The sequence below is a fragment of the Ovis aries genome, chromosome 4, assembly GCF_016772045.2.
Source record: "Ovis aries strain OAR_USU_Benz2616 breed Rambouillet chromosome 4, ARS-UI_Ramb_v3.0, whole genome shotgun sequence".
Taxonomy (NCBI): Eukaryota; Metazoa; Chordata; class Mammalia; order Artiodactyla; family Bovidae; genus Ovis; species Ovis aries.
In genome coordinates, this window is record NC_056057.1 from 99,396,983 (window position 1) to 99,413,716 (window position 16,734).

General features: G+C 42.1%; 1 protein-coding gene across 2 annotated transcripts in view; it reads left to right on the top strand.

The window, feature by feature from the left end:
• Positions 1 to 15,428, top strand: part of EXOC4 (exocyst complex component 4) — an 807,451-nt gene extending 792,023 nt beyond the window's left edge. For both annotated transcript variants that reach the window (XM_060414840.1, XM_027968812.3), the window contains exon 18: positions 13,835 to 15,428. In XM_060414840.1, coding sequence (XP_060270823.1) covers positions 13,835 to 14,072 — 238 coding nt within the window. In that variant the 3' untranslated portion in view covers positions 14,073 to 15,428. The remainder of the gene's footprint in view (positions 1 to 13,834) is intronic.
• The last annotated feature ends 1,306 nt before the right edge of the window (positions 15,429 to 16,734 follow it).

Below are 16,734 nucleotides of genomic sequence, written 5' to 3' on the forward strand. Positions count from 1 at the left end.
CCACCCCATGGCTGTGACATCCTTATTTACCAACATGGCAGGAAATATTTCATTTCACAGTAGCTTCTGGTGAAAGGTATCCCTCCAGGTTTCTCCTATCCTTACTGCCAGCCTTCCCTTTCCTCTCCACCTAGTGGGTACTATAATAGTTGATTCCAATGGTGGGTACTGTAATAGTTGATTCAAATGGTGACCTGAACAAAAAGCTACTAGAGGTGAGGGCCTAAATTTTCCTGGCTTTTCTATCAAGGTATTGGTGCCCTTCTCTCTCTTTGAGGTTGATTTTATTCCATTACAAGCTTGGGAACAAGAGTTATGAGGAAACCTAGAAGATGGATATGGCCTAATAGAGGAGATCTGAGCAAAGCAAGGAGAAGCTGGGTGGTCCCACAGCCTGAAGATTCTCTGGCTTCTCAGACCATCTGACCTCCACCTTGAGAGGTCTTTCTAAAACCCAGTTGTCATCATGTCTGAATATGCAGTTCTGATCTATTTCAAAGACCAGATCATGAGAAGAGACCATTTCATGTACAGATAAGACTTTTGCAAGCAGAGAAAGAGCAAAGGGCAAGTGCCTGACTGGGAGGAAGGCCTGCAGTGGGCAGACGGAATAGGAGCCGATAAAGGAAAGAAGGGACTCGGGTTGCTGGGAGAAGAGCTTGATGATGTGGCTCAAAGATGGAAGCTGTCGAGGGGAAAGACCACTGTGTTTGTCCACTAGGATGTCATCAGTGACCTTTCAGTTTCAAACAAAATGGAGGCCTTTGAAGGATAGTGAATACAAATGATTTTTTTTTTTTTGAGAAATTTGACAGTAAAAGGGAGAAAAGAGACGCGAGGAGACACAGAGTGGACACGGGATTGCGTGAAGGGCTTGGAGTTTGTTGTTTGGTTTGTTTTTTCAAAATAGGAGAAACAAGGATGCTTGAAGCAGACGTGAAAGAACTCATGAAAGAGATAGATAGTAGATACAAGAGTTCAAAACAAAACAGCAAAACAAAACCCCAGCAGGATCCTAAAGGCATTGGGAGGGATGGGGATTAAAGGCATAAAACCAATCTTAGAAAGAAAGGAGCAGGGAAGGCTAGAAAAGAAACCCATCTTTTGAGCCTAGAGTTGCAAGGAGAAAGATTAGTAAGAAATCATTTCAGTATGATGCCTTACACAGTTATGATAAAGTAGGATCCAGAGAGATAATATATGTGTGGCCAGTACAGTGAAAGTTAGCTGTGGTTTTTTATTTGTGTGTGTGTTTTGTTACCATTTTTACATAGTGGGTGTCCTACCATGTCATTTGATTTAATCCTCAAATCTCCCATGAGACGTTATATTATCCTACCTCGTTGAATAAATGAAGAATCTGAAGTTCTATGGCTAAGAAGTTGCTGAGGTCAAACAGATTAAGTAAATATACGAGATTGATGTCTAATTCTGCCAAAGAATGAAAGAAAAGTTGAGAGGATTGCACATCACTATCCCCAAACACATCTTCCCTCCGTGCCCTCCCCTTTTTCATTTGCAACCATTTATCCCAGACATCCACATCACCACCCTAGAATTTACCCTGTTACACAGAGCCACCTGTCTTATTCATGCTTCCCCCACCCACCGGCGGAGGTCAAAGAATCATCGACTGTTCTTTTATCTTGTGTTCTGTCACTTAATGAAGTTTACCGACTGTCGGCTCTCTCATTCATTCTTTCCCTTTCCTTTATTCACCACTCAGGTGCCCTGTACTCAGCCCAGATGGGTACCAAGAAATGGTACAGAATTCAACTCTGCTTTCGTACAGCCTGCATTTGAGGATGGGAGACAGACGTTTATGTAATCAATACTTACACAGCTCTGTTCCAGCCACTGTTCTTCATCATCTGATCCTTCTAACAACCTCATTTACTTTTGCCTTTCTCAGATGAAGAAATTAAGGCCCAGAGAGAGTCATAAATTGCCCAAGAACAAGAGGCAGAATTGAGATTTGAACCCAGGTTCCGGACTCCTGAGTCCATGATCTTAACCACTGTATTATGCTGTGTCTAATTGTGTGTATGTGCATACACATTTTTAAAATATATAACACATATTAAAATATATCTTGGAAAAGATACATATTTTTGATGAGGATGAAAGCTAAAAGGAAAACAAGATCAGTAAAAGGATAAAGCTTAATGAGGATGGGGCAGGTATCATTTAGGTTAAAGTGGTCAGGGGAAACCTCACTTATTGATAAGCTGACATTTGAGCAAGAATTGTACTGAATTTCTTCAAATCTTCTATTTTCCTCTGGCCTTCTGCCCCTTTAATCCCATTTGATGCTCTTTTCTTATTTTATTTCAATTGGCTTGTAGCATAAAGCAGTATAATCTATGAAGTTCATCATAGTTTTATCGGGTTATCATCACCTTCTTGTCCTATAACTGGCACTTTTTTAATAGTAAGTTAAAGAAAAAAAAATGCCCTGATTTAATGCCCTTAACTCAACACACCCTCATGGACCTTTTTTTTTTTTTTTTTTTCAACTAGTGCTGTTCTAAAGTTTCTCCCAACTATTGAGTATATTGTTTTTTAGTAGCTAAGTTAGTTAATTTGCTCAGTCATGTCCGACTCTTTGTGACCCCATGGACTGTAGCCCACCAGGCTCCTCCGTCCATGGGATTCTCCAGGCAAGAATACTGGAGTGGGTTGCCATTTCCTTCTCCAGGGGATCTTCCCGACCCAGGGATCGAACCCAGGTCTCCTGCATTAGAGGCAGACACTTTAACCTCTTAGCCACCGGGGAAGAGCCAGTTTAGTAGCTAAGTTGTGTCCAACTCCTCGAGACCCCATGGACTTTAGCCCGCCAGGCTCCTCTGTCCATGGGATTCTCCAGGCAAGAATACTGCAGTGGATTGCCATTTTCCTCTTCCAGGGAATCTTCCTGATCCAGAGATCAAACCCAGCATCGTCTCCTGCATTGGCAGGTGGATTTTTTTTTTTACCACTGTGCCACCTGGGAATCCCCACTACAGGAGATCAGAATTTCTTCTAGACAGATTCGCCTGGGTTTTTCTAAAAAAGAAATCTCATTCCATTATTTGCCACCCATGAATTCTCTGGCTTCCTTTACACTATTTCTATTACTTTGTTGCTGTTCCCAGCCTTTCCCCATTTGGTAGCGTTTGACCTTTTCCACACTGTTTTTATATGTTCTTGCACATTAATTAAAGTGTTAGTTGAGATTGGTTAGAAGGAAGTGTCCTTAGCATTCAGCAGATGCTTTCACTTCTGAATTTGATTTGCCTTCGTCATTACCCTTTGTTTATTTTTCAGTCTGTGACCTATCAGGGTAGTCATTTAGAATAAATTCATTTTGCTAGTTGTATTTTTTGAGAGGCACTGTATAAAATGGCTCGCTGACATCCAAATATATATCAGCCACAGTGGTCTTTACATCCACCAGATTCATACTGCTATCCAAAGCTATCCATCACGCTTGTCAGAATATTTGGCTCTTTAATTAAACCCTGCTGGATATTGTACACATTTCCACTAGCTCCTTCTGATTTCATTAATTATTTTTCTAATTGACATCCATTCTGAGTCATGTATCCTGGAATCTCAGGTAGCCCAGTTTGTAGCTTTGGCTTATTTAGTTGTTTGCTTTTTTTTTTTTCCTCTGTCTTTCATAAATAATCTAAGGGTTTAGTAAACACACCCGTGAATTTTTGCCCTTGGGACCCGCTGATTTCCGTATGCTCATACTTTACAAATAATCCCTGGATTTTTTGGTCTCTCTGCCCAGACTATTTTCCTTTCTGGCCCTTCATTCCTAAAAGATACAGTCTTTTGTCTTGGCAAAGTAGAGAAATTTCCTAAACACTATTGAAAAGCATGGGAGGGTCCTTGACTAGGGCTAAAAGGTAAGGAAGGAGTCAGTGTTTGAGTAACTCTGCCAACTGTTGGCTGAATACCAGTTCTTGCATCTTAAGCCCCCAGCAGGAATAATGGCTTGCTTGAACTGTCCATTCAACCTTGTCAAAGTTTTGTCTTAACACACTGATGAGGTAGCTGGCTGGGGCAGAGTCGGTTGGATGCAACTAATTGGCACCTACCAGAGTCAATCCATCATCCTGGTCTCATTGGCTTAATATTCTAATGAACATGTTCTCCCATCAAACCATGCATTCTATGCCTATCCTCACGGACCTTTCTCCCCAAGCACTACAGGTAGAGAAGAATCTCCATGTTATAAAAATAAAAACCCAACACCTATTACCCCTTCACTTCTCCATTTCATCACCTGAAGCAGAAACCTTGGTTTCTATACCTTGTCTAGGGCCCCTCAACTCTCTTTCTCATGATCTGAAAGAGAGTAGTCGATTATTAAAACATTTCCCTGGTGTCTTAGAGATCTTTGATCTAGGCCTAGATTGGATTTTTTTTTAATGTAGATTTTTTAAAAAGCTTCTTGTAGCCAAGGACTATACCTTTGTATATTAGCATTTAAAATGTTATTAGAGCTTCCTAAGCATTAGTAATAATAATATTAGGTTTTCCTTTGAAGAAATCCTTTGCATTATTTATTGAAAAGTTGATCATTCCATTTCATTACTTAAAACTGAAAAAGCCATAGGACTTTTGAATTATTTTTATCCAGCATATCTCAACAGTTGTCTCCCAGGTTGCTAATCTGAGAAATATAGACAATATCCAATACAAAGGCCTTGTGCTAATTGGTAAACAATTTATAGTGTTGAGGCCACCAAAGTGCATAATACTATGTCCTCTTATCAACCCATGATATTAGATCATTTTTTTAATTGAAAAGACTTTCTAAAGTGATATTCAATGAATTATACTTTTTTAATGGAAAAGACTCTTAAATGATAGTCAGCACAGCATACTCGCCTTAACCTGAACTCACCTTTTGATAATCAAAAGAGCATTTACAGGCATATGAGACAATCACAATTATGAAAGTAAAATGAAGGACCTAAATAAAAAATCACAGAACAAGAGGGTAATTCTATTCACTCTTTCATATTTCATTATTTGATAACATCAGAAGATGAACCCATCAGAATTGCTTTGGCAAGTGCAAACAGAAATGTGCCTGATCAATATTTATTAAAACCTTCAAAATGGGAGAAGGAGTCGAGTAGACTTCTTAATGGACTGAATAATTATTCATACCAGCGGGGTTTGACCAAAGGCAGTGCCAGACCAAAGAGACACAGTTTTAATTGTACTGAATTTAAAAATGCAGATCTTCCTCCAGCCCTGTTGCAGAAAACTTAATTTAAAAAATTATCTGATGCAGCAGAGGGTGACATGTGAATCCTTAAGTCGCTGAGGAAGAAATTTTAACCATAGATATTTATAATTTAGAATATGTTCCAAAGATGGGGAGCAAAACTTCCAACTAAAGGAACAAAAAGACATTTTCTTCCCGTTTCGGCAACTGTAACTGAGCTTGGGAGAGGTCCTCATCTCAAAAGGGCTGGATCTCAGAGAAGTTCCTCCGAGTAGTGGTATTTTTTGAAGAGAAGTAAAGCAAGACGCTGGCCACTGCTATCAAAAATATCAGGGTCTGTTACTGAGAGGAATGAACGCAGATGACGTTAAGGTTTAACATCTCCCCTGGGGAGACAGCCCTGTCCCCCATTACTGGTTATCAGAAACGGACCAATGGATAACCATCATTTAAGCATAAGTGCCCAGAGAAGGCAATGGCACCCCACTCCAGTACTCTTGCCTGGAAAATCCCATGGATGGAGGAGCCTGGTAGGCTGTAGTCCATGCTAAGGGTCAGACACGACTGAGCGACTTCACTTTCACTTTTCACTTTCATGCATTGGAGAAGGAAATGGCAACCCACTCCAGTGTTCTTGCCTGGAGAATCCCAGGGATGGGGGAGCCTGATGGGCTGCCGTCTATGGGGTCGCACAGAGTTGGACACGACTGAAGTGACTCAGCAGCAAGCATAAGTGCCGTTGATGGAATCTGTGGTATATGTACCACATTATATAAAGAAAATGTAGGTAGATGTCCCATGCAGTTTCTGCAAGCCTTGTAGCAGTGGCCTCCAGGCTCTCCACCTCTTGAAAGGTTTTCAGCTGCCATCAGCTGAAGGAAGTTCTGCACTGTTTTTTCCTAAAGACCATTCTTCACTTCTCTTCTGGATTATCCTGGTCAGAACAAAAACTGCACAACTTGTTGTAAGGAGTGTTAATAACTATCCTCATGTAGAATACAAATGTAATTCTGCCACAAACTCTCAGAAAATTATTTAGCTTTTCTTTACCTTAGTTTTCTCATTCTTAAAATGGAAATAACTTCAGCTCTTTAAAATTAGAATTTTCAATCCTGTCTGTAATAAACTCTGAGCTCTTTGAAGGGGAAGACAAATGAGAGCAATTATATTTATATTTTTAATAAAGTAATTTCTTTTTCTGACACACAGAATTACCATCCATTTTATTATTGGTCTGGAAAGTACATCTGAGCTAAGTTTACACGTGTTCAGAATGTTTTCAAATCAATCAGTACTGCATCTTGCCTCCCAAAGCTTAGGGAAAATCAGCATCAGCTAATTCTAATGGAGGCCCAGCATGATTTTTTTCAACGTTTATTATTTATTTATCTGACTGTGCCAGGTCTTGGTTGCTGCACATGAGATCTTTCATCTTTGTTGCAGCATGCAGGATCTTTTAGTTGAGGCACAAAAACTCTTAGTTGTCACATGTGGGAGTCTATAAATAATTCCCTGACCAGGGATTGAACCCAGTACCCCTGCATTCCAACAGAGAAGTTCCGGAAGCCCATGATTTTAAAGGACCAAGTAGCAGATGCTGTTGCTGTTCAGTCGCTCAGTCGTGTCCAACTCTGTGACCCCGTGGGCTGCAGCACACCAGGCTTCCCTGTCCTTCACCATCTCCCAGAGCTTGCTCAGACTCAAGTCCATTGAGTCAGTGATGACATCCAATCATCTCATCCTCTGTCATCCCCTTCTCCTCCTGCCTTCAATCTTTCCCAGCATCAGGGGCTTTTCTAATGAGACCCTTTGTATCGGGCTCTTTGTATCAGGTGGCCAAAGTATTTGAATTTCAACTTCAGCATCAGATCATCCAAAGAACGTTCAGGGTTCATTTCCTTTAGGACTGACTAGTTAGATCTCCTTGCAATCCAAAGGCTCTCAAGAGTCTTCTCCAACACCACAGTTCAAAAGCATCAATTCTTTGGCTCTCAGCCTTCTTTATGCTTCAACTCTCACATCCATACATGACTACTGGAAAAACTATAGCTCTGACTAGACAGACCTTTGTCGGCAAAGTAATGTCTCTGCTTGTTAATATGCTGTCTAGGTTTTCCCCCAAGGAGCGAGCGTCTTTCAATTTCATGGCTGTAGTCACCATCTGCAGTGATTTTGGAGCCCAAGAAAGTAAAGTCTGTCACTATTTCCTTTGTTTCCCCATCTATTTGCCATGAAGTGATGGAACTGGATGCCATGATCTTAGTTTTTGAATGTTGAGTTTTAAGCCAGCTTTTTCACTCTCTTTCACCTTCATCAATAGGCTCTTTAGTTCCTCTTTGCTTTCTGCCGTAAGAGTGGTGTCATCTGCATATCTGAGGTTATTGATATTTCTCCCAGCAATCTTGATTCCAGCTTGTGCTTCATCCAGCCCGGCATTTCCCATGTACTCTGCATATAAGTTAAATAAGCAGGGTGACAATATACAACCTTGATGAACTCCTTTCCCAATCTTAAGCCAATCCATTGTTCCATGTCCAGTTCTAACTGTTGCTCCTTGACCTGCATTCAGGTTTTGCAGGAGGCAGGTAAGGTGATCTGGTATTCCCATCTCTTGAAGAGTTTTCCACAGTTTGTTGTGATCCACATAGTCAAAGGCTTTAGTTGTGAAGGTTTTAAAATCCAAAAATACCAGTGCTTGAATAGCATCTTCTGTAACCTCTTTGTTTTCCATGTCGGAGGCAGAGGTTCAAAAGCTGATAGCAGTTATACAAGTTCTCGTAACTAGTTAGGAAGAAATTAAAAACTTAACCAGAATCTAAGCTTAGTTGATCTCTTGAGTATTTACTTCTCCAGGTCTTTCTGCTATAACTACCTCTCAATTATTTATGAGATGATTATCTAGTTTATGGATTATTTAGTTCTTTTCTTTTTTCTTCCTATTTCTCTGCTTATTACCTTATATACCATTGAGTGAGCAAACAGTAGTTGAATATTTTGCCACACAATTTAGTGACCTATCAACTACTTGTTTTTTATTAAATTACTCATAATGCTGCAAGTATTGGCTAAAAAGAATTTGGGGAGCTACAGTCGTTACTAAATTATATTCAGGTAAATTTCCTTAGAAACTTACATTTAAGAAGTCAGCTCCAGAGCCTTATTCTTTTATTGACATTGATACTCTCATTATGGGAGAAAGGACTACATGGGAAAGTCTTCACAGTGAAAAGCCAGAAGTCTTTCCTGTGACTCTTGAATGCTGAATATACAACATGACTTCATTATTTGGCTTAGAGTGCTGAATTCCCAGATCAAATCCAGTGTTATTCAAATATTACTGGGAAATGTATAAATGAATTTTGAATTGTCACAGTATTACTTTGTTGCATTACAATGGAAGGCAGAGGGTTGAGTTAGTATGCGAATTTTATTTAATTCATTTTTCCTAGATCATGACTAAAAATGAATAAGCTCAAAAAGTATCTTGTGCAATTAGTACTTTTGCTTTTTATAGTTTCTGTATTAGGGGTGACTTTGGAGCAGGTGTAGGGTTCAGGGTCCTTCATTTTGAGGCCCTGGACAAATCACCCACACTCTCTATAGTTCAGTTTGTTCATTTATAAAATGCGGGTGATTGCAGGGGCTACTTCAAGAGGTTGAATGTGTTAATGTAACTAAAATTTTGACATCACTGCTAACTACTACAATGATCAAGATGGATTATAAAACCCAGTCTGAGACATAGCTGTGTATCTGTGGAAAATATAGTCTCCATTTGGAGATCCAGGAATCTGAACCCCAGCAGTGGAGGGTGGCAGAGGGCAGAGCTTTCTCCAGAGACTGTGGGCAGGCCCCCAGGTGGTGCCTTCCTTTCATCCCCACACCCAAGTGTTAATGGGCTGCCCGCAAGAACAGGGATGAGGGGTCACTGGGTTAAGAGTAACTGGTCTTATTAGGGCTTTCTTCCCTCCCTTGACAAAGAAGAGAATGGAAACTCTTTCCAGAAGCTCTCAGAGATACAGTAATAACTTTGAGTTTGGTGAAGTGGGAAGGAGAGCCAGGGATGAGAGACTAGAACTCTCCTTGCTTCATGTCTGTGAAAACAGGAAGCAGTCTTAAAGAAAAGTAAGAAAAGCACTAATACTCAAAAGATACAAAGATATCAACAGTTTGCTTATACATATATGCATACCCACGTACTTTAAAAGGGCTTTCCCGGTGCCGGAGTGCATGGCATCCCACCCCAGTATTCTTGCCTTGAGACTCTTGTGGGCAGAGGAGCCTAGCGAGCTACAGTCCATAGGGTCACCTAGAGTCGGATACAACTGAAGCAGCTTAGCATGCATGCACACACATTAAAAATATATATGTGGGTAAAAAATTGTTCAGCTTCATGTAAATGAAAAGAAAATTAGGAGCTAGGGGCTGTCATATGCTATTGGTAGGAAGATATTGATATAACTTTTTTAGAAAGCAATTTGGCAGCATTGCCAAATTCCTAAAAAAATATATACTTATCTTTTGACTAATTCTGTTTTGGAAATCCGAACTCAGGAAAGAAAGTGTTTTAAAATGGAAACAACCCAAGTGTCCAATAATGTGTCACCCTAAAGTTTTCAGCTGTAAGAAAGAAATGGTAGACTTCTACATGTGGGGGGAAAAAATCTAGAAGGAAATGCTAAATGTGGTGATGGAATTATATGAGTAATTTTTTGAAGCTTAATCTTTCTATATAATCTGTGTATCCTATGTGAAACTCACTCAGTCGTGTCTGACTCTTTGCAACCCCATGGACTGTATAGTCCTGGAATTCTCCAGGCCAGAATACTAGAGTGGGTAGCCTTTCCTTTCTCCATGGGATCTTCCCAGCTCAGGGATCGAACCCAGGTCTCCCGCATTGCAGGTGGATTTTTTTACTAGCTGAACCACAGGGACAGCTATGACACATGTATTAATAACCAGTCACAGAAAAACAAACTTTATTTTTACACTTGAAAAAGAAGATTTGCCCAACTTACCAAAATGTCCTTCATATGCTTACTGTTATGACTGTTTTCAGAGAGAATCACTGGGGAGAAAAAGTTGCAGTGCAATACCATTAAAATAAAATAAGGGAAAAAGTAAGAAGGGTCTGTGGATAAAGGAGAAATGAGGAAGATATGAAAAAATAATGTGCTTGGACCCAAGCAAAATGCAAACGTTGTCATGTTATGGACTGTGAGACCCGTCTATACGACGTCGCTTTTCTATCTTTGCACTGTCTCCCTCTCAGCTCATTAAACTTGGAAACTCTGCCCAAAGGCACTCAGCAAAGGGAGAGAAAAACAGCAGGGAGGAACCACCTCCGCACAGAACGTTCCACCCCTAAGGGGGACACGGATCTCTGGTTACTGGAATGGGATATTTGGTCCATGTCTAGCGATTGGACTCTGAATATATCACCAGCTGTGAAGAAACTTGCTCTACAAGTCATGAACCAGAAAAAGTCTAAATCAAATGTGTATTCTACTGGTCCTGTCTCGGCAGTCGAGTAGAGTGCCATCTTGTAGAAAACGTGGGGCCTGGAAGCCATGGCTGCTATTTTAATTTGTGATGATAAAGATCAAGCTCTCATTTTCCCGGGGCCTCAATAAGCACTGATAAATTATTTATCCCACTTGGATTACATGTTCATTTCAGTGTGTCAGTGTTTAGCATGGAAGCTCATCCTAATTGTATAGTTCAAGGCATTTTTTCTATTTTTCTCCTTAGGGCACCTTGTAGCACCCTTTCTCCACCTCCAAGTAGAACTGTTGCTATGCTGATTTAGTATACCCTTTGCTCCTGGGTACTATTCTGAAAGATGAATGAATTTCATTCTCTCTTTAAATACTTATGTTTCTTTATGATCTAATATATCATCGTAGTTATGGGGAATTTCTTCCCCTTAACTATGGAAAATACACCATCAGTTACCTGTCAATTTTGTTTAATAACTCAGCTTTGCAGTTCTGAGGCACTGTTCATCCGCAGCTCCTGAGGACTCTTTTAGTCTCTCAGTCCACTTCACAGTGTCATTCTGGGATTTATAAAGGTCTTCATCACACAGAGGATATTGAAACATTAAGGGCTTAAGTAGCATGCCCTTTATCACTTATCACACTGGAGGCTCCAGGACTAGAAATCCAGGCATCTTTGTTTTGTTGTCTGCTCCCAGCATGAAACCGCGGTCTCTGTAGAAAACCAGCCAGTATCCCTGGAAACAATTCATTGGATTTTTCAAAAGAAATCCAATATCACTTGGTCTGGTGGCTTCAGTGTTACTTCTTAAGATAAAAATGAAAATATCAACATCATTGTACAAAGAAACTCAATTCTTTTGGTTTAATCTCAGTGAAAAGCATCACAACTCACCTACTGCTTCTGTCTCCTTCCCTAATGCTTTGAGATCCTTGGCTCAAGGAGGTGGGAATGGGTCTGTAACTATTCACTTACCAAATAGATGCTGGCTCAGAGTCTTCCCTAGCCCTAAACTTGGGGATCACAGTCTCTGGGATGGAGATCTTGGGGACCTATTCTTTTCCTAAGTTCCCTAGTAACTCTACAGTTGGCGAAGCACCATTCTAGAACTTCAGCTCTCAAGTCCCTTCTAGCTTTTTTTTTTTTAGATTTTTTTTGATGTGGATCATTTTTAGAGTCTTTCTTGAATTTGCTACATTGCTTCTGTTTTATGTTTTGGTGTTTTGGACCCAAAGCATATGAAATCTTAGCTCCCTGACCAGGGATCAAACCCACATTGGAAGGTGAAGTCTTAACCCCTGGACTGCCAGGAAAGTCCTGTCTTCTAGCTTTGAAAGAACCCTGAGCTCCCAATTCTCTTTTATTCCATGTGACAAATTTAGCTTCAAACACGTGTCCTTAAACAATTGTTGCAGTGTTTTCCTAAGTAGTTCCCTAAATGGATAGCTGTCTCCCTCAACTGTGCCTTAGGGCCTTGAGCCAAATGGCTCTCAAGTCCCTTCCTTTTTGGTAGAATTATACCTGGTCCCTTCCCAGATCATCCTGCTTTCATAGTGCCATCACATTAATCTTCCAGAAGCTTAGAGTGCTGCCTCTGTTCTCAGCAGAACCTGGGACCCCACGTGGGGAGTGCTTTATTGACGTACCTCAGTCTCAAGTTCTCTGTTGACTCTAACCTGATGCCAGACTCTGTACCCTTAGTCTTTAGTGCCTTTTCCCATGGCTCTCCTCTGGTCAGCTGCACTCCCAGGCCAAGCAGGTTGCTCTTCCCTGTCTTTGCTCATCTCTTTTCTTTTCCTTTAGTCTAGAATTTCCTTCCTGGAGGCCCCACCTGACAGTGTCCTACCCCATAGGAAGTCTTCCTCGGTCCTTCATGTCCCAGCAACATGGCCTGGTTCCTCCTTCCTCTGCTGTCAGTTCATAGCATTGAGACCTCACCCAGGGCACTTGGAGCGTCATGTCTGTGTCCTTAAAGAAGAGTACTGGACTTAGAGTCCGAAACCTGAGTTCATCCTGGCACAGTCACAGATGTCTCTGTGACATTGGGCAAGTCCTGTCGCGTCCCTGGGCTTCAGTTTTCTTATCTGAGAAAAGGGAGTAATAGCTCCCTAGGTATTACGAGTGTTACATGACCCAGTACATGGAAATTAACTTTGCCAGAAGTTTTCTCTGCTTTTCATTACCTTCTCCTACCTGTCTCTGAGCTATTTGAGGAAAGGGACTGTATTTTGCTTATCATTATATAGTACTGTTTTTATTACTACATTACTATTAATGTATTAGTATAGATCTATTTCCAGTAATAATAGTTAATGTTTATGGAGAAGGTAGAATTGTGTCAGGCACCATTCTAAGTACTTTATATGGATTAACTGATTCTTCCAGTGACCCTAAGAGGTGCTATCGCCTCAAGAGGTACTCTTATTACCCCACTTTATGGAGAAAGCCATATATTTCACAGAGCCTCCGATGAAAATGTTGATGAATGAGGGACTGAATGAGACAGAAACTACTAGCAGTGTCTGCTGGATGGTTCTCTCTCTCTCACTTCTGCATCCCAACTTCTCTTTCTTTTTTTATATCCTGAGGCAAATGAAAAACTAGGAGAAAGTCTTGAGTGATCTGAGACCCTGATGAGAGGTCTCTCTGGGTCTGCATTTAGACTTCTCGTGAAGTGAGTTCCAGGATGACAGATGTCATATCTGTCTTATTCTCCGTCATAGTCATGAGACCTGGAACAACGTCAGCGTGCCTGCTAAGTCACTTCAGTTATGTCTGACTCTTGCGACCCCTTGGACAATAGCCCACTCGGCTCCTCTGTCCATGGGATTCTCCAAATAATAATACTGGAGTGGGTTGCCATGCCCTCCTCCAGGGGATCTTCCTGACCCAGGGATCGAACCCATGTCTCCTGAATCTCCTGTACCGCAGGCAGCTTCTTGACTGCTGAGCCACTGGGGAAGCCTGGAACAACGTCCAGTGATAAGTAAATGTTTATTGAATAGGTAAACGCAGTAGCTTCTGAACAGCACATTCATTACCACTGAACCCGTGTAGACTGCTGACCGTGCAGCCAGTGAACCCTGCTGTGTCTTGCTTTCGCAGGCAATACTACGAGATGCTATACAACACGGCCGACGAGCTCCTGAATCTGGTGGTGGACCAGGGTGTGAAGTACACAGAGCTGGAGTACATTCACGCCCTGACCTTGCTGCACCGCAGCCAGACGGGGGTGGGAGACCAGACCACCCAGAACATGCGGCTGCAGCGGCTCAAGGAGATCATCTGCGAGCAGGCAGCCATCAAGCAAGCCACCAAGGATAAGAAAATAACCACAGTGTGAACAGGGTGCATGGCGGGAAGCGGCCAGGGGGTGGGCCGCTTCTGTTTCCTCGGTCACAGCCCCTTCTTTGCTATGTTAGTTGGTATGTTCTGAGCTGACTTAGTTTTCTCCACACTGATGCTCGGGTGGAAAGAAGGCATAAGGCTTCTTTTCTCTTGCTTTTTGGCTTTTCTATAAATGCTAAAGGGACTTCACAGTACAGACTGTTTGGTTTGGACGTTTACTTTGATGTGGTCAGTTCCAGAGGGTCTAGGGTGCGATGGGGAGGAAGGTTGTAAGCAATAAAAATGAATGCATGAATGACTAACACCCAGCAATCTTTGGTAAGTAGATTGTTACCTGAGTTCTAGTCCCTTCCTAAAACTGCTCAGTGGGGTTCTATTACATAAGCAGTAGGATTTTATTCTCTTGACCTTGTCAGTTTACAGTTCTACAAAATAAATGTATGTGCTCTGCTTTCTGTCTCTATTACCAGCGGCTTCTCAGCTAGTTGTAGTTTTCAACCAGTTTTCCTAACCAAGCAGGACCTCTTCGCCCCTTCAGGTCTTGGGGGATAAAGTCCTTTTGTCTCAATCCTTGGCAGAGTTTTGTATGCAGTAGCCTGGACCCAGGTGATCTGTTGGTTTGATGCCTTTTTTTTTTTATTTCTGCTGTATCAAAACCAAGCACCACAAATTAAAGACAAAAACAGAAGAATGAAAAGTGGTTCAACTCTTCTTGATTTTTTTTTTTTTCCTCCTCCACTCGCCAAGAGAAAATGATGGTTAGAGAACTTTTAATCTCACTTGACACCTTGCCCTGGGTGTTATTCTTTTTTTTAATATAAATTTATTTATTTTAATTGGAGGCTAATTACTTTACAATATTGTATTGGTTTTGCCATACATTGACATGAATCCGCCATGGGTGTACATGTGTTCCCCGTCCTGAACCCGTTAGTTATTCTTAAATGCTCACTCTCCATGGGAGCCCCTAGGCCTTCCTCATCTTAGAAGGTAGCTCCAGCTGCCAGCCAAGTGCAAGGAAGCTGGTACAGCCATGACCTTCCTCCTCTGTGCACCCCCCAGCCGAGGCTGTTTCCGCAGTGCTCTCTTTCAGCCGGGGTGGGAGCCCGCTGCTCCCCGCACGCTTGCCTCCCCACTGTCCCCACGTCTCCAAGTGCTCTTGCCACCTATGGCTGATATGTCACAGAAGAAAGCGATGCACTGAGTGGGACACAGCTGGAAAACACGTGGCAAAGAGAGCAGAAAGGACTTGGACTACATGAGGTCAGAATTTTACACCTGTTTGTACAACTTAGGCCTTGGTGGGAAAAGCAGAAAATTAAAAAAAAAAAAAAATGCTTCAAGAAGCTTAGATGTTGTGTCTCGTTTTTCTTGTATTTATTCCGCAAACGTGCCCCGAGACCCTAATATGCGCCAAGCACTGCGGGGCACAGATCCACAGTATTGAGGGCTCCCGTATTACCTACCTGGAAGACAGAAGAACAGAAGCTGGACTCTAACCAAAATCCTAAGAGATGTACACCCTGGGCTGAGTTCAAAATCAGGCCAGTGGGGTGGCTGTGAAGGGAACTCAGCAGGCAACTGGAACATGGTCTTCCAGGAGATTCTGGAAGGAATACTGTAAATCTCTATAGCTTCAGAGGCCCAACGAGGAAGAAGTTGAATCTACATGGGAGATGGTCATGCAAGAAGTTACTGTCCCTAAACAACATGATTGGAGTAGTCTCCCTGAGAAGTAGGGGAGAGGTGAGGGAGAGAGGGGAGTCAGAGCTAATTGCTGTGGTTTGGAAGCGCTTTTGGCTGTGGCCTGCCCTCAGCGCTTCTGTGTCCTCCCTTTCTTCCCCTTCCTGTCCACTCTGGACAAAGAGCCCTGGAGTGGTGACAGAGAGACCAGAAGAGCCAGAGTGGGATGGGGGAGTGCTTAGAATCGTTTAATTGGATGCGGAAAGGGACACGGGTTTGGACAGAGTAGACTGCCAAGAACTTTGAGAACCAACAGACAAATAGCAAATGAACTGTTTCGGGGGAGCATTTAGAAAAGTGAAATCCCTGCTTTGCTTGCAATAATGCTAGGCTTGAAAAATGTCAGTTCTGCACAGAAAAAGCAGTCTGTGATTCTTTGTCCCAAATCCTATGCAGGATGATGCATCAGTCATTATTCTTTAAGAGATCAAGAATAGCTACTCAGTGGTGATCCCGTGGATGCAGATGGAGCTGGTACAGCCACCTCAAGACCTGCCTCCATCTGGAACACAGTGAGGGTTTCTACTTGTTACGGTCCTACTTTGGGGATATTTTGTGAGCCTGCTTTTGTGCTGTTCACAGCTATGATCAGAAATCACTGGAGAGAGCCAGGGTCTCCCAAGGGCAAGGTCCAGCCTCCACTCACACTGATATGCGGCCACAAGAGTTCGTTTCCAGCCTTGAAAACCACTCCCTAAATGTGCTTTTGCCGTTATAAAGGCCAATAAAATAGACCTCCCAGAAAGGGCATTAAAACAAAGCAAACTCTCATCTTCTACAAAGTGACAGATAGAGTGGACACATGTGGGATACTGTCTGTGTCCCATGAGGAAGGGTCTGGAGGTGGACAACAGACAAGAGCCCAAAGAAGGAGGGCTGGGAGCTAAGATCCAGCCCAGTCATCAGAGAACCAA